Here is a 20,969-nt window from a genome sequence, read left to right on the forward strand (position 1 = left end):
GGTTTCTATCAGGATCACAGTGAACAGAGTGACAATAAAATTGCTAATGACCAGAATTGACGAGCAAATTGTGAGAACATTGTCAAATTGTAATATTTCAACCAAAAAGGGAAACGTCAGCATCCTGAGTGTTATCACGAAATAGTTTGTTGGGTTTCAAAATGGAAAATGTCGAACTAATTGTCCTGTTAGTTTCTAATGTCACCGGTGATCTCCCTTTATTTACATTCAGTCATCACCAATCTTGTTATAGGGTAGTGTTTAGTGGATGACAAGAAAGCCAACCTCCTAAGCCATAGTATACAAAAATAAACAGCCCAAGAAGTCGGATCTAAGTGGCATAAACCAACCCACTAATTCTGTCTCTTATGTTTCTGGCGATGAATGTTTTGCGACTATCTGTGGAACCACAACAAGAGATCACGAGACTTGATATCAGGCGGAAGAATGTTATACCGGGATATGATAACGGAAACGGTATAATCCGTTGTTGTATGAAGGAATAATTAACTACAACAACCTAAGTGATGTTGTAGTTCCAGTATTTATTTAGCAATATTATAACCGTCGAGGAATCCTTTTAAGCCTACTAGTAGTTACTTGTTGTTGTCTTGTTTGTAAAGCCTGAAGTATTCAATAGCTCAATTCCGAAAATCGTGGTTACCTAATATGCCAAGAAATGAGGCTTGAGCTACGAGTTTCCAAACCCCACCTTGAAACCAGCCTTCGTTCTGCCCATTCAAGCATGGGACTTTTTTTCTTATACACTTGTATCCACGATATTGCCATTCTGTCCTCCAGACAAATCAAATCATGACCCCTGGTGCCTGACAAAAGACCCTGCGTCTCTTAAAGAAGACCTATATTGAGAACCTAACATATTACACTTTCTGCCCCTGGCTATATTACTACGGCTTACCACGGTAGCAAGCATGACAGAAGAGACCGAGTCATCCAAGTGGAAGAGAGCGCGCGGTCCCAAGGTCAGATCTGGCTGTACTACTTGGTAAGTTCAGTTCATCACGTCACACGTTCGAGGCTAACGAACACAGCAAGTTTGTAACCCTTCAAATAATAAAAAACTAGCGATAACCTAAACTATTACCCAGAATCCGCCACTTGAAGTGCGATGAGACAAAACCAGAGTGTCTTCGGTGTCTGAAGGACAAGCGGACATGTGATGGCTACGAAGCGCCAAAACGCTACAAGCCTAGGAAGAAACGAAACCAAGACGCCGTCGTCCACCGAACCACAGTTTCCTCAAGACTGCTCGTCCCGGCAGGACTGTCAACAGCAACGTTTGGCTCACCGATAGAGCTGGATCTCTTTCACCATTTCCGAACATGCACAGTTCCAGAGCTTAAAAGTTCCCTGAATGCAACGAGTATTTGGCAGACCTACGTCTTACCACTCAGCCATGAATTCGAATCTATCAGAGTCGCGATAGGCGCGTTGGGCGGCGCGCACAAAGCCTTCAAACTCCAGACGCAGACCGACCCGTTGACCCAGTCTCTTGCACAATCTTATGAAGCGGCATCAATTAAACAGTACAACAATTCTATTCATATTATACAAAAGTATATGGAATTACCAGCAATGAATCTACAGGAGATTCTGACATGTTGTTTCATATTTATCTGCATCGAGAGTTTGTATGGCCGCTACATGAACGTGACTCGGCACCTCGAGGCTGCATTTTCCCTTTTGAATCATCATCACACCTCCAACCATAGCGTTGGAATCGGACTGAAAAGCGGTGAAGATAATTTAGAGAAATTCATGGAAGATATGGGCCCTGCGATTTGTGGTCTTACTTCTGATCTCTTTTTCTTCATGGGAGATAGTCAGTCGTCAAAGCTTGTTTCTGAATTGCAGAAATGGCTTCACCGACAAGACCCAATATACCTACAGGAACCGGGGGCCCCGTTCTTCTCAGTACAGGCCGCAGCATCGTGGCGAACACAGATGGAAACAATGCATGAAACAGACGCGTATTACGAATGTCACATGTGCTCGAGTGTGGGCTATCCCTGTAGCATGGATGCCTCAGTCTGTGGGAAATCTCAGAGTGGGTTAGATACCGCATCATTCTTCCGGTACTGGAGCGCACGTTATAGCCCGTCCAACCTCAATTTCGACCCTACGAAAGCCTCAGAGTCCGAGATGTCCCGTCACAAAGTCCTTGAACTTGAAGAGACAACATGGCGTGCTAGGTTCAAGTTGAACTCGATCAAGGGTAATCTTGCGACATCAGATTGTATGGAGATCTTGAGCAAGGCGGAGTCAATCATGGATCTTTCAAAGTGCCAGACAGGCCACATATTCAACTTCCAGGCGAATCTGATACCACCCATTGCTTACGTTATTATATCGTGCCAGGATGAGAGAATACAGTGGGAAGGCGTGCGGCTTTTACGATCTCTTGGTAGAAGAGAGGGAGTTTGGGATAGCAAAAAGGTTGCCGATGTTTACGCAAACATGATTACTGCCAAAGCGAATAGGTTGCTGTCTTGGGATGATATCCCTGCTGACGTACCTCAACTGACGAAACTGCTAAGTTCCATGAACCTGGTAACATTGCCTGCAAGTCAGTAAAAGGCTGTGGTGCAGGGGGGTCTTAGGGTATCAGAAAAATTGACCGCTGGAAGCATAAGAGACGAAATCAGTAAGTCATTTTATGCTCCTTAGGCTAGAGTTCTCAGACCACTTATTGATGTACTCTACGACTTAGAGGGCTCATGTTTCTGCTAGAAGGGCTAGACTGGTACGTTGATGATACATTAGATGCAGATGAACTGCTAGATAATGATGACATGGATTTGGGCTTCAATAGTGAAATAAATATGATTAATTATATTATTGGCATGATGTAGATATATTCAAACTCAGAAACTACATGCTAATTACGAAATAGCCAAGAATAAAGCCACTCCAACAAACACAGACATATACCAACTCGGTGTGAAACCGGCAACGGCTGCATTGTCTTCCGCCGCCGCAGTCTCGTTAGCAATGATAAATCCAGGCTCGTAAGTCTTAACAGCTGTGTTATTCGACTTTCCGTCCCAGCAGTATCTGTCAAAACACGTACTGCACTCTTTGGGAACAGTCTCATTGGACTTCCACCAACTTCGGCTCATGATGGCACAAACGACACACGTGGGCCATTCCTTATCAATAGTACCATTGCCCTGAGTGGCACCGTTCAGAGCATTGAGAATGATACTGTCACGCTCAGGGATGCTGTATGAGAGATCGAAGGTAGAGACATTGCTCAAGAATGTGTAGGGCGCGTTGGGAATGTAGAAGACAAGAGGAGGAGGAGCTTTGCCGTCTGAAAGCGTGAAGTTGTCTGCATCACAGCCAAAGAGTGTTGGGCGTTGGTTCAACTTCTCATTAATGAAAGTCTCAGCTGATGGAATAGAGGGAAACTGAGTTCCGTTTCCTAAGCTGGAATCGACACGATCGTATGTCGCACGAAGAGCGGTACCATTGGGCCAATTGTTGTCCGTATCCGCTGAAGAATCGATGGCAAAGATGATGTCGACACCACGAACAGGCTGGATCAAGGGATGGAGTGGGATATTCTGCAGATCCTCCCCTCCGTCGACAAGAGTCAATTGATGGTCCTTGGCGTTGTAGCTTTTTCCTGTCACGTTCCACTGGTAGAATGGGTTGGGAGAATAATCCGCAATGTCCTCATCATTGGTATCCAAAGCTACCAGGAATCCCTGGATAGCCTTCACGACAAGTGAAGGAATGTCATTTTCTTCTCCAATCTTGGTGATGTTGTTGAGCAGGAACTGGTTGAATAACGAGGAGGATGTGCCCATAACAAAGCCGAACTGATCAAAGCCACGTACACATTCGCCGCCCTTTTCGATAGTTCCATTCGTGAAGTTAGAGCCGATGTACTCGACGGGAGCAAACCCGTAACTAGTGGGATCCCATGTTCCGAACTCGAACGGGTTGAACTCGTACACAGTTGCGTTGAGTGAAACGATGCGTTGACCAGGAGCACGACCATCGGCAACGAGGATAGGAAATGGGGTATCGGCGTCCTTGAAGTTGGAAGTATCGGCGATGGAGGAGAAAGTATACGCAGGACCACCCTCAGAGGCATCGATCAGCTGGTAAGACAGAGCACGACCCCACCAGTCAGTGAGTGTAGTATTCCACCCATCGGCCTTTTCGTCAACGGTGTCTTTTATGTCATCCCAGTATTTAGCCGTGTTCAAAACGTTCAAGCCTGACTTTTCGGGTCCTTTGAAAATTGAACGGTCAAAAGCCCAGATATCTGAACCCTTGTCTCCCTTTTGTAGGTCGGGGATTGTGGTGAAGTTGTTGGCAAAGATAGACCCAACAAGCCAACCACCTCCTGACAGACCAGCCAAATAAGTGGAAGATTGTAGAAGACCACTGATGGGACCGGATTCGTTGTTGCGTGAGTCAGCCGCAGAGATGAAGCCTGCTCCGTTCATGAGGGCTCGGTATCCACCACCAGAAGCTGCGATGGCGATGTTAGGTAGCGCAGTCGCATTGTTTTTGTTTTTCTCAATCCACTTTTCGGCGTCGAAACCCGAGATGTTGACTCGGGATAACAAGTCTTTCATTGGATCTATTGTGTTGTTTCTTCGGCGACGAACCCAGGCTTCTTCCTGGTCTGAAAGTCCATCGGCAAGTCGGATTTTCGGGCGCGTCGAGGGACAGTCAACCACTTTTGGCGCATAACCGCCGCTTGGAGAGTCCGGAAGAGCCCGGATACTGAGGGATTTGCCAATTGCTGGTGCTGCGACCAAACCCGCGTCATCCGGGGCAGCAATGGCCGAGCTGGTAAGCCATAAAGTAAAGACGAGAGGGCCAAGCATGTTGCTTGTTGAAACAAGCCAATGTCTAAGTATTGATATGAATGTCTTGAATATTGCTGATAAAATGTCGGGGAATATAGCTATTCAAGTAGGTGTAGAAATCTGCACAGCCTCGGATGGCTGATGGGCATTGTAAGAAATACGAAGTAGGTAACAGGAGAATTAAGCGGCAGATCCCCTGATGTTACTCCATACAGGAGGCCTGAGCACATGTTAAACGTCACATACAGACCAAATGTGAATGGCTAGCGTGACGCGTCTGCCACGCTGGCTCAGGTCAGATTGATGGGAGATTCCATTCTGTTGCTGGCGGAAGCATCTGAACCAATCCCAATCTTCTATGGCAGTAAATACCTAATCTTTTTTTGGATCCCTCGGCGGATGAGCCGTCAAATCTCGGATCGATCGGCAATCAGCTAAGCCCCGTCTGCATTTGCAAATGACGTAGCGTAATAGTCAAACGGATACGGTGAAACGAATCACATTGGACAGCAGTTAGTGGAACATTTAATGAGTGGCTCTTGTTGGCCTGACAATTGTTGTAACACCGGAAATACCGGCTACCAGCAGTGGTACCCGTCTACATATGACTGATCCAGTGATGAAGAAAAAACACAGCCATGGTCTTATTAAGGTTTGCTGCCGAAATTACCTGAGGAAAGTTTCTACCATCCATTTGTATCAAGTCAACGTTACGCCTTCTCCTCGTGCACAACACTCTCACCCTGCTTGCCATAGACTTCCTCTGTAGCCCGTCGTTCCGCAATAACATCATTTGTTTGACAACGCCATGTACGGGGCATACCCTTGCGACTGAATAGTATATCCATGTCCTCGAGAGAGATACCCTTTGTCTCTGGAATGAGGAAGAAGGCAAAGAATAGACCAAAGACGACAGAACATGCGAATAGAAGAAATGTTCCGTATGTGATGTCCGTCATCATGTAAGGAGTAGAGTACACAATGATGAATTGACCAAGCCACTGGGCACAAGTTGTAAAGACTAGACAGATAGAACGAATAGCCATGGGGAAGATTTCAGCACTGGGGAGATATGTTAGCAATGAGGCCTCCATGGATATGAAACAGACAGACGTACCAAAAGATCCAAGGTATTCCGTTCCATGAAATTGCATAAAAGACAGCGAAGATATAAATCATGATAATAGCCACGTAAGTGCCAGGGGTCTTTTCTGCAGGGACCATTCCAGCATCAAAAGATCCCGAAAGCTTAGAATAGATCCCTAGATAGAAGAGAGCGATCGCTGCCCCGGTCGATCCAATCATCAATGACTGGCGACGACCAAGAGCGTCAACACCCCAGATCATGTAAAGTCCTGTGGCGCTCGCCTTGACAATGCCAAAAATACCAGTTGCGAGGAGTCCAACACTTGTTCCAGTGAAACCGATAGACTTGAAAATAGAGGGAGAATAATAGTTGAGCGCATTGATACCTGACATATTCTGGATGAACATGAGAGCGACACCGAGAAGGAGACGAGGTCTGTTGGTAGGCCCCACCACCTCACGTAGTTTGGCAAAGAAGCTTCTATCAGCCCCCATAGCTCTGTCTTCTTCTATCTGGTTCAGAACAGTGTCGATCTCCCAGTTGAGGTAAGCGTGGTCAGCGGGTAGTTGTCGAAGACGCTGCAGTACCTTGCGAGCCTGGTCAGTTCGTCCAGCGTTCAGCAACCAACGGGGGGACTCGGGCTGGAAGAACATGCAGATAACAAGTAACGTTCCAGGAGCAAGCTGCAGTCCAAATGGAATATGCCATTGTGAATCGGATGTGGGAGAAATGTGGATGTTGACACCGTAATTAACCCAGAAACCTATGATCTGCGAGAATTGTAGGAAGATTTCGAATATGCCAATAAGACGTCCTCTAATAGCAGGTGGACCGGATTCGGAAATGTAGACAGGAATGATCATGGATGATGCACCGACGGCGAGGCCTGTGTTAAACAGGGATTAGCTGTTGCCTCAATCATCGTTGGAATTTTGAAGGGAAGACATACCAGTAAGGACACGACCGGCATAGATGAAGGACAGTTTGCCATCAGCAACAAGTTGGATGATAGCACCGAGGTTGAAGACGATACCACATAGAATAAGAACCCAGCGACGGCCAAGCTTCTCGGTCATGTAATAACAAAGCAACACACCAAAGAAGCAGCCGCCCTGGAACGTGCTGACAATGTTTGCCTTCAGTGAAGCCAGTGCAGTGCCGGTCTCAGAGGCCAGATTGAAGCGCTCTTGGAAAGATGGGAGTGACAGAGTACCTCCTATGAAAGCTGAGTCGTAGCCAAACATAGAAGATCCCAGCGCTGCGGAAGCGGCGAGAGCATAGATCCTCCAGTTGTAAACTTCTGGAGGCGCTGGATTGGCCGAGTCATCTTTCGGCCTGGCAAATATGTTCTTGACCATCTTGACCGTTGTTATTGTTAATGAAGATGAATGGTTACAAGGTGGAATGATGAGAAGATAAGGCACAGGAAGAGGGGCGGTTATGATAATAGATATGCATCTCTGGGATCGGCCTCAATTAAGCAATGCGGAGAAAGGGGCACTACCCCAGATGTTTTACCCCGGATCCTTACCCCGGGTGATCTGAGCATTATCTCGACCAGGTGGTGGGCGGAAAAGACAATTACCGCTTCCAACTTGCCAAGCTACAGTACCAAGGGTGTTGTTCAAGGGTTAGATCGGACGGACTCTTCCCGATGAGGCAGACCCCTCGATCTGGCGCATGCACTCACCCTGGTACATTACTCGAAAGAGGTAATTTGGAATAATTTCCTGGATGGTCAAAAGCATCACATAAATATTGTCGCTTCGTTCTCCCTCTGTTAATGGATGTGACAGCGACTTCAGTTCTTAGAGAGATCACACAAATAATGCATATTGTCAATAGGCATATGATTAAGACATTGCATGGAGGGACTGGGAATCTGGAAATTAATTCTTATCTAGATACTGCTTGTTAAGTTACTCTTTATTGTGATCCGAGAGCCTTTGCTATCGCCCCTTTGGCAGCTTCAAGTGGCATATCACTTAATGGTTTCTGCATCCAGAGAACCTCCTGCGCGATACCCTGGTAGATCATGGCCTCTGTTCCAGGGATCACCTTCCATCCATTATCCTCAGCAAGACGGTATAAGCTCGTGACTATCCTGGGATGATAGCACATCTCGAGTAAGACACCCTTTTCCTCCCTCTGAACGAACTCGATAACAATGTCTCGAGCCAAAATCTCGCCTTTCGTGTTAGGAGGAAAGTCGGGGATTGTGCCAACAAAAAGAGCCGGCGTCTCTAGATCCTTTGCCTGCTCCAGAGATGAGACATAGGTCATCTTTGGGCCGTCTTCCAGCGCTGAAAAGGATTCAATCACTGCGTCCGCCTCTTCCTTCAGACGGTTAACGAGATATATATCGCTGGCTCCCAACCACTTGTGTAGAGCGTAGACAGCGCTCCTGCAGGCACCTCCGCTACCGATAACCAGTGCCGGCTTTCCCTTGCTCCTTTCAGTGATTCCGGGACAGTTTTGTAGGAAGGACTCGCGAACTCCGACGCAGTCTGTGTTGGTACCGATGTACTTTCTTTCACCCGTAACTTCATCATTGCGGATATAAACAGTGTTGATGGCGCCTATTGCCCGACCTTCGTCTGTTACTTCGTCGCACTCGTTGATCCAAGCAACTTTGTGTGGCATAGTGACAGCAGCTCCTATACAGTTGCTATCCTTGAGTTTGGGTATAAAATCACCCTTGTCGACAGATTCGACCAGCTCGTAGGTCCATGGCACATTGAGGCTTTCGAAAATGGTTGAGTGGAGAAGAGGTGCCAATGAGTGTTGTAATGGGTAGCCGAATAAATAGGTGCAGCGAGGCTGCTGCAAATCGCTTTCATCCATGATGAGAATGTATAGATTATGCACGATACACGTATGTGAAAGTTTTACTTGTCGTTCCTGGGAGTAATTCTTTGGGTACCGGAGAGTTAAAAGTACTTTGAGGTCTTAGGGCTATTATTTACGACAATAGCGTCTTTTCTGAATCCATAGCCTTCTCTCAATTGGGCGCTGTTGATAATTCTTCCCTGGTCACATTTGACTATAAGTGGATTCGCCGCGGGGTAGCAGACCGCTAGAATCTCAAGGTAGTCCGGTATTTGTATGCCATCGATGCATGGTTCTTCTTTATTATTGAGATTTCATGCAGGGTTGCTTGTAGCATCCGGGTGCAGCAGCGATGTTGCCCATATGTATATCTACGTGAGCTGATCATGATACAAAAAGGAAGACATCCGCATATATGATCGCTTCTACGGTTGCGCCCTCAAATTCTTGCCACAGTCAATATCCACATTTGACCAAACTTTCGGGACAGCTACAACGGTGGAACCGGTTCCTGACCAAGTAGTAATGATGCGAAGGTCCGGAAGACTGCTTCTTCTTAGTTCGAAACCAATGTCACTGCATCTACCACGTGGGATATTTTAGTAGATTAATAGCCTTCCTCCTGCCACTAGACCTGATATCGGGCGGGTAAAGCTTCTACCACTCGGCTGATGGCTATATGGAGTAAGGCGAAATGCTATAGTAAGCATATGGTAAGCTTGCCAAGAGCTGTACAGCAGATTAGACTCTCACCTGGACGACAGCCAAGTAACCGATGGTGATAAAGGGTCTCTTTACAGCCGAGGTCCAGAATTCTAGTACAGAATTAGGATATGTACTATGTGAGATTGTACTCAGCCATCTCGATCATGGTTCAGTTGCTATAGGTGACTTATTTTACATTGAATTCTTGACAGTGAGTTGTGACGAATTCATCAGAATAACATTAACCCTGTATTTAACACGATGAAGAATAGTCAGGTCTTGGATATGCTTTGACAGAGAAGACAGTCTAACATATCAACGGCATCCTGGATTTCTAAACACCTGCTACCCTCGCCTGCATAGCACTCCGCATTACCTCTACCGGAGCCTGTTTGCCTGTCCACAGTTCGAATTGTGCATACGCCTGCTCCTCGAGGACGTCAACACCCCTATACACATCCCACTGTGAGTGTCGTTGAGCCACTGTCATCATTCCCGTCACTTGAGGCCTATACGCCATCTCCACTAACACTCCTTGTCCGGGTCTTGAGAATAAGCCAACAGGAATCTTGTCTTCTCCCAAATCATCAGCAGGTATACACGCCACGATGAGGCGAATGTCGGCATCTCCAGCTTTCTCGGCTTCCTCTAATGAAGCAAAGACACGTGTTTTTAATTCTGAGAACCTGGATGCTAACTCCTCGGCCTTGGATAAGGTCCTGTTGACGACAATGAGTTCACGAAACCCAAGTGTTTGGATAGCGTAGCAAGCCGCTTTAGCAGCACCTCCAGCGCCAAGAACGAGTGCCGACGATGATGTAAAGTCCCGACGTTCAGACTTTAGGATACACCTTCTGATGCCAATCCAGTCTGTATTATCGCCATGCAGGACTCGTCGCCCATGTGCCTCTTTCACAATAACAGTGTTTATAGCACCAATATTCTGCCCTTGTTCTGAGGCAGAATCCAAGAGTTTGCCGATTTGCAACTTGTGAGGGAATGTAACTGATGCACCGCCAAAGTCTGGGCGACTGATGATTTGCTCCACTGTTTGATCGACGTTTTCACTCTCGTGAATCTGGTAGTGATGTGGAAAGCCAACTTCCCGGAAACCGGCATTGTGCAGGGTTGGCGATAGGGAATGAGAAATGTTGTGACCAAAGATGAAAAACTGCTTTTTGTCCATAATTTGTGACTGGCTGGTTGGCTTATCGTTCATTACCTTGGTCGCGGCATTTTGGCTGCCTTCGTGTCGTTGACCCTGAGGGGAGTTGTTGTTCGCAACCATGGCGAATAGATAGTTGATTGGAAGTGAAGTAGTATAAAATTATTTGACTGGAGTATGACTGTGACGGTTTGTCTTTGCCTGATGATGAAAAATTCAAGGTGAGGATATTACGTGTGTTTGAATCGACATAACATGAAGGATGGATAGTGATCTGGGTGGCAAAGACCTTTCCCGGCCAGGGCAAACATCTTAATTATGTGGATCTGTAGACATTTGCCTCATTCTAGTGCTTCCCGAAACATGGGCTGTATATATTGATGATAAGAACAGAAGTACAACAGCTATACACTTTGTTTATATAGTTATCGCGTCAGGTACTAAACATGTAATTATTATGTTCCTAATCCAAGGCTGAGTCACCTTCCCATTCTTCTATTATATGCTTGGTAGACCTCTTGCCTCATAATATTAGCTGGAGCTCTTCGAGTTGTAAACAGCTCGAATTGCATCATTCCTTGCTCTGGTAGAACCTCGAGACCATCTACCGTGATCCATCCCCTGTCAGCCAACTGCTTAGTTTGCTGTAATAATGGAGTTTCAAGTGGCGTGTATGAAAGCTACGATTGCTTGTGAGATTGATCTCCAGAATGTGATATAGGCATGGTACTTACCTCGATTACAACGCCACCAGTTGGGCTCGATAGCCAGTCTTCAGGAAGACTCGTGTCCACGGAACATTTACTGTCAATGTCTTTGGTAGCGATACAGGATACAATAATGGTTGGTAAACTCAATTCCTCTGGCCATGTAGCATTTTTGGAATCAAGTATTTTAAACACTAGGTCTGTCGCGCGATCTGGACTCTCACTCTCCCTTCGAGAGGCCTGCGGATCAGTCTCACCTTGCCTGTTGGTACCATGTCTTTGACTCTTGAATTGTGCGATGAGCTCTTCGACTTTTGACCGTGTACGGTTATGAACAGCGATGTTCTTGATTCCCAGGCGTATAAAGGCGTAGGCGGCTGCTCGAGCCATTCCGCCAGCACCCACTATCAGGCCCGTTGTTCGCCGCCTAACAGCATTGATGGGAGAGAGATTGCGCTGAACACAGGTATGTATACCGATCCAATCAGTGTTTTCGCCGAAAAGCGCTACAGTTGGTCCGGCCGTGTTTCTGTCGAGTAAGGAATCCATCGTTGGGGATTTTAGGCATATCATGGTGTTGACAGCTCCAATAGCTTTGGCTTCCTCACTGAGAAAGTCCATTTTAGGAATCACTGAAGTTTTAAAAGGAGCAGTAATACTGGCTCCCCCAAATTTAACGTCCTTCACCATCTCAAAAAGTTCATCCATTGAGTCTTTTGTATAGATGTTGTAATGGTGGGGCATGCCCAGTAATTTGAAGGCAGCTTCGTGCATGGCGGGCGACGGACTCTGCGAGGTGTTGTTTCCATATATACCGAAGAACTGGTCGTCGAGTAAAAACGATGCAAAGGTTGCTCTCTGAGCTTCTTGGATAGTGAGGAGAGAACTTGACGGGCATTCGGGTGCTAACTTGCGGACAAGTGGATGAGTGACTGGACTGAGGATCGAATTTGTGTAACAGGACATGCGTCCAAGATGGCCAGTGTTGTAAGCTATCACCGGAATTGTGTATTGCTGGGAGGATTTTACACGGTGGACAAAGTGTTGTACCGAGAAATTATCCGCCAAACATGTCGCCTTCTTGCATACACGAAGGATATCGCAGTCAAGGGTTTGGGCCCGCTGAACCATATCCCACTGTTTCGGTGAATCCCATCCATCATCTCCATCGTCGGACGCAGAATAATGACCAATGATCTTTGTCTGGCCCTTTGAAAATACCAGAGCTTGGATCTTGGCTGTGTCGAATTCGAGATCCACGCAGAGATATTCAGGTCCAAGTCTCAGCCCATGGTTTAGTAGACGGAAATAGTCATCCGTGCTGACTTGATGTATGTCGTAGGAGCTCACCTGGTAGATGATAGGAAGACAAATATTTCTCCTGATGACAGATACTTGTCTGCTAATATGATCTCCTATCGTGTCGTCTAGTTCATGCCCGTCCTTGCATACAGTTGACATTGGTATGGTAAGTTCAACGGCGTCGGCCTCAATGTCAACGTCCCTGAGCTCTGACATCAAGGTAGTAAGAGTTGTGAGTGGTATCGATAACGCATAAGTGAAGCTCCGTGAAACTAAAGGTAGAGATGAAAGGCTATGTCGAGCTTTGTATTTCCCATACGAATCATCTCGCTTAACTATCCCATGTATTAGGTTGAGGAAGTCTTTCTCTACATTTTTGAGCGCGAGAGCCGAAGGAGACAGGTCCCCACGTGAAGGCGAGGTGCTTGATTTGCGGATTGATGTATCAGAGGTGTTGTAGTACTCAAAGCTTGATAACCTTCTGTATGCTGGCGTGGCTCGACGAATGAGATCTCGGATTGTGTCTAGATCAAACAAGCGCAAGTGCCTTTGGATGTCCTCGGCGTCACGTAAGACATAGATAATGAGATGTTCTTTGGCGAACTCCGCAAGCCATTCTTTTCCCTTTCCTTCCACAGCACCAGGTCCGCAGACAATAATAGCTCCAGTTGGATTATCAAAGAGCATAGATCTCATCAGTCGTAGCTCCTCTTGACGATACTGAGAAATACCATGGGCAGATTTATAAGCTGCTCTTGAGAGGCCAGTGACTTTGTAGAAATATTGGTCGGCATCCAGAACTCGAAAGCCCAAGGTACTTGAAGCTAACACAGCCAACGTGGAGAGGCCACTCCCACGCATACCAATTAGTGCAATTGATGCATCAGGTGCATACTCTATTATTCGCCGTGTTGTGTCTGGACTGTATGTTCTAAACTTTGGTGTTTTGGGAGTAGGCGCATTTGAGTATTCTGAAAGGATTCTTGGTGTACCAGCCCGTGAGGATGGAGTATATGGTGATCTGGCAAGATGAGTCGTTTCATCACCTAACCGCGGTGATGTAGACATTTTGAAGTTTGTCAATAAAGTCAAGTAGTAAAACTGGTTACAGTATCATGAAGGTCCTAGAAGGGACCCTAGCTTGTTGTAACCCAGCTTTGCCATAATTTAGCAGCCCTGCCTCTGTAATAGTGGCTAAAGATACTGGCAACGAGTTTCAACCAATCGAAGACAGGCGGCAGAAGTCTTTGCCGCCAATACCACGCTTGTAAACATGGAGCCTTCGTACCCCGCATCACTTTGCCTCATGTGGTTGGGTCTCAAGGTCGATAGTTTGATTGGATATGACGGGTGACCCTGGTACACTGGTCCATGGACGACCCAGCAGAAAGATCAGTCTTATGGCGTAGGACAGAACAGCACAGCAAAGTTATCAATTGGTCTTGGGCACAACATGTCGACAACAAAAAGTCAACTGGATACCGAAATCCCATCGAAGACACTCCCGAGAGGTCCAAAGCGAGCAAGGACAGAGGCTGATGAGTCTGACGAAGGATCGAATGGGAGGAACAGACATCGTGTCACAAGGGCCTGCAATGAATGTCGCAGACGTAAAGACCGCTGCGGTGGTCAAAAGCCGTCTTGTAGATCTTGCGCCGAGAATGATCGTGTTTGCAGCTATGGTCCATCAAAGAAACGCGGGCTTCGCCCTGGTTACGTCAGAGCCATCGAAGTCTTTCTGGGATTAATTATCACTACAATCGAGGGTAGTGAAGCTTGGATATGCGGACTACTCAAAGGAGAGACAGGACAGATCCCCTTCCGCCCAGCCTTGCTGAAAGTTCAGGAATCTGATATGTCTGTCGATTTCTTACTTGAGACATGGCGTAAATGCAGTTTGGCCAAAGAAGCAGGAAAGCTCCTGGCGCAAGAGGGTCTCGAGACTGATGAAGATGGCACTGAATCAACTCGGTTTTTTGATACAAAAGTAGTCGAAGCTTTTGCACTATCTCAGTCATCTAAAGATGATGATGCAAACGCCCTCTTGACGCCAATGAACACGGATACCACACCACAAGGAGTGGTACTCTTTGAGTCACCTCCTACGCCTGTCGTCTTGGCCCATCCCTCCAACCATTCTGTAGAGGCATTATTACAGACATCCACCACCCCACAACAAAACATCACTGTGTCAAACGATACTAAACCATCTCTTTCACCTATACCCCAACTCCCCACAAACTGGCCATACCTCATGGACGTCTACTTCGAAACCACGCATAGCTGGTTGCCCATTTCCCAGAAGCACGAGCTTCTACGTACAGCGTACACAGTAGCAAACAGCTCATCAAAATCTGCCACTACGCCCTCTCCCGGAGAATTAGCCTTCTTACATGCTGTGCTCATATACGCCTCCCATCAAGCCAGTACAATGGAAAACATATTGAAATCGTCATTCGACCATAGCTATGGAGTTGAATCGCCGCAAACTTTGACTCAGTCTTCCTTGTTTGCTGATCTCACCGCTTACGACCTGGGTCATGTCAAAGCTTTCCTCATACTATCCTTGTTTGAGATGGATCACAAGAACTGGATTGATGCTTGGATCACTATCGGTCGCGCAGTATATACAGCAACTTCACTCGGATTCATATCGCGGAACTCAACAACAGAAGAGTTGTTATACGGCGATGACGTTAAAAGGACAGTTTTGGGGTGTCTAACACTAGAAACCATTATTGCATCGCGACTCGGCACCGCAACATATTTACAATCTTCGGATATCTCGCCTAAAACCCTTCTTGTGACTGACGGAATAGAAGAATGGGAACCATGGCAACCTAGGATTCTGGTAGACACGAAAGTCATTGCAAGTCAGCAGGTCTCAAACCCTCATGGGCCTGGATATGTGATAAGCACCTTCAATAGACTACTCCAGGTCATAGCTCAGTTGAATGACTTGATCCATGCAGAAAAGCGACCCTTATCGGATAAGGCTCTACACGAAATGATGCTTGCGTGTCAGCAAAATCTCGCTGAGGACCATACATACACTGCTGATATACCTCCTCAAAAACTTTGCCTTTGGATGGCCTCTATTGCGACACTCGAGATTGCAGCGGCAGAACGTCTTGCCTCACATGGCACAAACCCGTGGCGTCCCGATGGTTACTGGAGGAGTATTGCATCCTTCGTGGACCTAATACAGACTCGAACTCACTCCATGGGACATTGCTCTGTATCTCCTGTAGTCCAAAGCTGTTTAGATCTCCTGCAAAAGACGATTGCTCGTCACCAACAACAGTATGCCGGCACTGACGCCCAAGATGATTTTGATCGTCTTCAGCAGAACATCGCTGCATCTATGGGTTCATTAAAGACCGTCTTTAACAAAGAGCCCCATATGGACATTGCTTCACTAAATCAAGGACTAACTGATGTTTCAAAGCGAATGCACCCTGCATTTACAAATGACCCTACACAACCGCGAACCGATACAATCTCCGATATGTCGGCTACGACCTTCACCCTTGGTGCACAGATAGAAGTTTTACATTCCTCAATGGCCCAGGATAATATTTCGACAACTATTCTACCCCGGACGCTGGGATTAGAAGACAACGCGACTTTTGATGTATCAGGACCTTCTTTGGGGGAAGATTTGGAGGACGACGGTCTGTTTGATAGCCTTGCGACATTGGATTCAACCGACTGGTACGTTTCCCTATCGATACACAAGTAACAAGTATTGACTATTATTCAGGCTGGCCAACCCTCCTGAATTCATGCAACACCTCGGTCTACTTGATAACCCATCGAAAAGCATAGAGAATATTTTTGATATGGAGTTTTGAGAAACAGGTCTAGCCGATGACAGGACTACTAGGACGGCGAAAAATGATACCACTTTCAACCATAGAGAGATATTAGTTATATCAGTGCTGAAGAATAAACTCCTCATGAACGGAGGAATTGGGTAAAATGATTATCAGAGTCCCGGTATGTTGACGAAAGCAAACTTAATGTGGGCCTGGTCCAGAAGTCTCCAAAACATGTATTATACAGCGAGTTGGCGGATCCGAATTAGTAGCTGATACTTAACCAGACAGACATATCCGAGGCCCAATTTTGCCGGAACAGCATTCAGCCGCCCCTCGTCATGATATCACCTCTCCAATAACACAATACCGGCCGTCACGAAAAGTTGTCAAAGTTCAAATATTAACAATTAACATCATTCCAACATCTATCAAAATGGCTACATACCGTCCCGCTATCTTATCAGTCTCACTTGGTCGAGCATGGGTACATGAGTTTGCCGAGAAAGCAAAGCAGGCTTCAACCCAAGGATTCCAAGGCATCGAAGTCTTTTACGAGGATCTCGAATACGAGGCAAAGAGACTACACAATGTTGAGACTCCAAGTAACGATCAGATACTGTCAGCAGCATCCAGTATTCGACAGCTCTTGGACGAGTTGAATCTCACAGTAATTGGTCTCCAGCCCTTCCTATTTTACGAGGGCCTGTTGGATCGTGAGCAGCATGCCCGCCTGATCGAAAAAATCAAACTGTGGTTTAAAATTGCCGAACGCCTTGGAACCAACACGATTCAGATTCCAGCCAACTTCCTCCCCGCTAACCAACTTACCGGGAACATGGATGTCATTGTTGGCGATTTGGTCGAACTGGCTGATTTAGGACTCAAACAAGACCCTCCAATCCGTTTTGCATATGAAGCTTTGTGCTGGAGCACGCATGTCGACACCTGGGAGAAGTCATGGGAAGTAGCTCAGAAGGTCAACAGGCCCAACTTCGGTCTGTGCCTCGACACCTTCAATATTGCTGGGCGTGTTTGGGGCGACCCTGCCTCACCAACAGGCATGACACCTAATGCGGACCAAGACATGGAAGAGTCTCTCAAAAGAATTGTTCAAGATGTCACTTTGGATAAGATGTTCTACATCCAGGTTGTTGATGCGGAGAGAATAGAGTCGCCTCTGGTCAAGGGCCATCCATTCCACGTGGATGGGAACCCTGCAAGGATGAATTGGTCTCGGAATGCCCGAACCTTTATGTACGAGGAAGACCGTGGTGCTTATCTTCCTGTGGAGAAGATTGCCAAGGTATTGATTCACGATATGGGATACAAGGGATATGTCTCTATGGAGCTCTTCTCAAGAACAATGTCTGAGGAAGGAAAAGATGTGCCACAAAAGCACGCAGAAAGGGGCATCAAATCTTGGAACAAGCTTGTTGAGCGGCTGCAATTGAACTGAGGCACGTTGGTAGATAGCAAAGAAACCAAGCCGCATGTAGTGAATTATATATAGCTCATAATGTTGCAACATTACATGACATAATTGTTATACTGCATGCCCGAACTATGAGTACGCCAATTCATCATGTGCAGTATAGAAAACTTTATTCAATGTATCGTAAGTCTAGAAATTGATCCCAGCACTATTCTCTGCTCCCGCCATGAGAACCTTCCATGCTCCTTCCTTGTCAAGTTTCTTAACCTTCTCAGGCCCAGCCCAAAGCCTCCACTGTTCCTCAATCTGATACCCGATAACGTGAGTTCCTTCAACAGTTGGCCATCCTTTTTCCTCTGCAAGCTTGATCATTCTAGTCCGCCTGGGCTTGAAGCACATATCGAGTAGGACGCCCTTTTCTGAACGCGAAAGGAACTCCTCGAGAGACGCCTTGGCGGCGAGTTCTTCAGGAGTCTTAGGTTCGAGATCAGGAACCGTGCCAACGACGTAGTATGGTGTCTCAAGATTTTGAGCATCACCCTCTTTGACGTGAATAATCTTGGGGATGGGCGAAAGCTTCTGCGAATCTTTCATGAGGTCTTCCACCTCTTGAGTATCGCGGTTCATCACGTAGATAACCGATGATTTGAAGTAGGAGTTCAATGCATAGACAGCAGCTCGGCTCGCACCTCCTGCACCAACTATCAGGGCTGGCTTGTTCAGAACAGGTACACCAGCCTGATCTCCCTTCTCGAGTAAACAACCCTTGATGCCGCGCCAATCGGTATTGGTTCCATGCAGTTTCTTAGGATCTTCCCAATCACGATAGACGTTATTGCAAGCACCAATGGTGGTGGAGAGGTCATCTAAGACGTCAAGACGAGGGAGAATGGCGTTCTTATAGGGCATTGTGACAACCAGACCCGCCGTAGTATTCTTTCTCGCAAGCTCCATCAGATCATCGAGAGTTGCACACTCCGTGGCGTAAAAGGTCCATGGAAGGCCAAGAGACTGTGCGATGTGGTTGTGCATGGGCGGAGCGATGGAATGGCCAACACCAATGCCTACAAGGTGTAGGGTGCGACTTTCTTGGTTTTCTGACGCCATTTTGTTATTGACAATATGATTTATTTCTGTAAGTTGTTCAAGTTTCTGTACAAAGAGTTAGCAGTTTGTGTCATATCATATGTTTATCTCACCTTCTACGCGGGCAATTCTTCTGCCGGCCTCATCACTGACTGGAGGCAACCCCGCAATTTAGTGACCACAGTCTGTTTCCCCTCATTTTTAGCGACGGACCCGCCTGGAGCGCCTAAACTGCCTAAACCATCGCATTCATACCACTGGAAGCAGTCACGACAACTGGTAAAGTAAGTGTTAAGTCAACATACTAATGACAACTACAGGCAATACATCGATCACAGCGGTAAGACCAGGTGATTAGCCAACCCCTTGAAACGTTATACTGTTGATCAACAATGAATAAATTTGTTGGCCTAGAAGGGTATAGGCGACGTCTGATTGACATCCATCCTTGCTACTGTCTAATAAGCTACAGAATAAGCATCAGGCTTGTTTTTTTGCATAGCGATAATTTGCGCATAACCAATTTGCGTCTTTCAATGCTATTAGTATCTGATTTAGCTTAAATGCAGCTGCGGGATTGTTACAATGGCCTCTTTCTGCGTCTATAACCCTTCAACCATTCTTTGGACCCGGCACATCGTTCTGAAAGTTCTTCATCATGGTCTTGTTATTGAGCCTCTCGGTCTTGAGTCGCATCTTTCTTTCTGACCGTCGTGCCGTGTCCATTTCCTTCTTTCTCTGTAGCAAGAAGCTACGCTGTTCTGAAGATGCCATATGTATCAAGCTTTGCTGGTCTCTGACACTTAGTCTGGCAAGTTGAGACGCCAAGGCTGCGTCCTTTCTATCCTTTGTTGTGAGTGCATCCGACGACACAGTTTCGGGCAGTGCAGCTTGACTGTCTTGGTTTTGTGCTTCGTCCTGAGACGTTTGTCGATGCGATTGCTTAGGTGCTGGGGCTGTACGATGTGATAGCAGTTTTCCAGATGACAGTCGAAGGGTCTCGCTGTCGATGGCAACGCCGTTTTCCGTTTCGTATTTCTTCAGTCCCTCGAGATCGTAGAATTCCAATATCTCGTCTGACATTTCGATTCTGCAATGGCCTTTGCCCACCATATGTTGCTGGATGCCTTGAACGGTACGGCTTCTCGTTCCGCAATAAATACACTCGCGGTAGGTATTGATGATGAAGTGGAGGTACCAGATTAATGTCTCCAAGTCCACACTCAAGTGATTCTCATACGGGATCCTGAAACTGTGTGCTGTCTTCATGTGTTGGATGTTGTCATCCAAGCTTTTGTTGTTTTGGGTGCAGATAATGCATTTTTCGGGCTCGAACTCTGGTAGTTCATCGTCGGGGACTTCATCTGAGGTTTCTGTATCGCTACCTGATAGTTGTTTGCGTGAACCATCCGTGACTTGTGTCTGGCTGATGTAGGTGTCATCATCGTCAATTGTTTCGTCGATCAATCCTGAAGCGACCGCGCGCTGTCTCAAAGCTGCTATACTTGGGTAGAATTAGTATTCCGTCAACGAGGATGGTAAAATAGACACTTACTGCGATTCACTTTTCGCGTGTAATCTATGCTCTTGAGAATTTTCAAACGACAAATCGCAGAGCGAACAGGTCGGTTTTGTGGACGTCATAATTATTCGTTTCGTTCAGTATTGACCAAAGAAAATGTGGATGATCATAGCAGGACTCTTTTTGACAGGGTGTTTGGACTTATATACACTTTTTCAGGCCTTATCTGGCTGACGCATTCAAGCTTCCACAGTTGCCAGGAGATTATGAGGAAAGTGCGTGACTCATTTGCCGGGCGGGGGTTTGGTCTGATTAGGAAGGAAGCTGTATTCATCATTATCATGCATGCGGGGATCAATCAGTGAGTAATTAGTGGCAAATTACTATGCACATCCCACAGTCAGGCATTTTGCACCAACAATTTGCTGATAGTCATTATTCTCGTATAAGTCAGGTGAAATCA

General features: G+C 46.5%; 8 protein-coding genes across 8 annotated transcripts; 3 read left to right on the forward strand and 5 right to left on the reverse strand.

Moving 5' to 3' along the window:
• The first annotated feature begins 743 nt into the window (after positions 1 to 743).
• Positions 744 to 2,749, forward strand: EDB82DRAFT_177792 (uncharacterized protein). The gene is made up of 3 exons (XM_065607133.1): positions 744 to 1,006; positions 1,053 to 1,055; positions 1,110 to 2,749. Exons 1-3 carry the CDS (start codon positions 933 to 935, stop codon positions 2,593 to 2,595), a joined length of 1,563 nt encoding a protein of 520 aa, XP_065464917.1. The 5' UTR covers positions 744 to 932; the 3' UTR covers positions 2,596 to 2,749.
• On the reverse strand, positions 2,750 to 5,334 carry EDB82DRAFT_177822 (lysophospholipase catalytic domain-containing protein). The gene is made up of 2 exons (XM_025735480.2): positions 5,097 to 5,334; positions 2,750 to 4,988 (listed from the first exon to the last, which is right to left on the reverse strand). Exon 2 carries the CDS (start codon positions 4,866 to 4,868, stop codon positions 2,904 to 2,906), a length of 1,965 nt encoding a protein of 654 aa, XP_025586183.1. The 5' UTR covers positions 4,869 to 4,988; positions 5,097 to 5,334; the 3' UTR covers positions 2,750 to 2,903.
• A 97-nt stretch (positions 5,335 to 5,431) lies between these two features.
• Positions 5,432 to 8,781, reverse strand: EDB82DRAFT_567016 (uncharacterized protein; the record flags this gene model as incomplete). The annotated part of the gene is made up of 4 exons (XM_025735481.2): positions 5,432 to 5,912; positions 5,968 to 6,823; positions 6,887 to 7,295; positions 7,948 to 8,781. 4 exons carry the CDS (start codon positions 8,779 to 8,781, stop codon positions 5,561 to 5,563), a joined length of 2,451 nt encoding a protein of 816 aa, XP_025586184.2. The 3' UTR covers positions 5,432 to 5,560.
• A 1,024-nt stretch (positions 8,782 to 9,805) lies between these two features.
• EDB82DRAFT_567017 (type I 3-dehydroquinase-domain-containing protein) lies at positions 9,806 to 13,780 on the reverse strand (the record flags this gene model as incomplete). The annotated part of the gene is made up of 4 exons (XM_065609837.1): positions 11,539 to 13,780; positions 11,442 to 11,496; positions 11,371 to 11,408; positions 9,806 to 10,732 (listed from the first exon to the last, which is right to left on the reverse strand). The coding sequence occupies exons 1-4, from the start codon at positions 13,711 to 13,713 to the stop codon at positions 9,806 to 9,808; spliced, it is 3,195 nt and encodes a 1,064-aa protein (XP_065464918.1). The 5' UTR covers positions 13,714 to 13,780.
• Positions 13,781 to 14,098: 318 nt separating this feature from the next.
• EDB82DRAFT_475624 (uncharacterized protein) lies at positions 14,099 to 16,499 on the forward strand (the record flags this gene model as incomplete). Its single annotated transcript, XM_025735485.1, has 2 exons — positions 14,099 to 16,359; positions 16,409 to 16,499. The coding sequence occupies 2 exons, from the start codon at positions 14,099 to 14,101 to the stop codon at positions 16,497 to 16,499; spliced, it is 2,352 nt and encodes a 783-aa protein (XP_025586188.1).
• Positions 16,500 to 16,569: 70 nt separating this feature from the next.
• EDB82DRAFT_177896 (xylose isomerase-like protein) lies at positions 16,570 to 18,026 on the forward strand. Its single transcript, XM_025735488.2, has 2 exons — positions 16,570 to 16,644; positions 16,751 to 18,026. The coding sequence occupies exon 2, from the start codon at positions 16,900 to 16,902 to the stop codon at positions 17,920 to 17,922; it is 1,023 nt and encodes a 340-aa protein (XP_025586189.1). The 5' UTR covers positions 16,570 to 16,644; positions 16,751 to 16,899; the 3' UTR covers positions 17,923 to 18,026.
• Position 18,027: 1 nt separating this feature from the next.
• EDB82DRAFT_177845 (uncharacterized protein) lies at positions 18,028 to 19,055 on the reverse strand. Its single transcript, XM_025735489.2, has one exon. The coding sequence runs from the start codon at positions 19,003 to 19,005 to the stop codon at positions 18,088 to 18,090; it is 918 nt and encodes a 305-aa protein (XP_025586190.1). The 5' UTR covers positions 19,006 to 19,055; the 3' UTR covers positions 18,028 to 18,087.
• A 541-nt stretch (positions 19,056 to 19,596) lies between these two features.
• Positions 19,597 to 20,628, reverse strand: EDB82DRAFT_475627 (C2H2 type zinc-finger-domain-containing protein; the record flags this gene model as incomplete). Its single annotated transcript, XM_025735490.1, has 2 exons — positions 19,597 to 20,488; positions 20,540 to 20,628. The coding sequence occupies 2 exons, from the start codon at positions 20,626 to 20,628 to the stop codon at positions 19,597 to 19,599; spliced, it is 981 nt and encodes a 326-aa protein (XP_025586191.1).
• Between the last annotated feature and the right edge of the window lie 341 nt (positions 20,629 to 20,969).

The sequence above is a fragment of the Fusarium venenatum genome, assembly GCF_020744135.1.
Source record: "Fusarium venenatum strain MPI-CAGE-CH-0201 chromosome Unknown EDB82scaffold_2, whole genome shotgun sequence".
NCBI lineage: Eukaryota > Fungi > Ascomycota > Sordariomycetes > Hypocreales > Nectriaceae > Fusarium > Fusarium venenatum.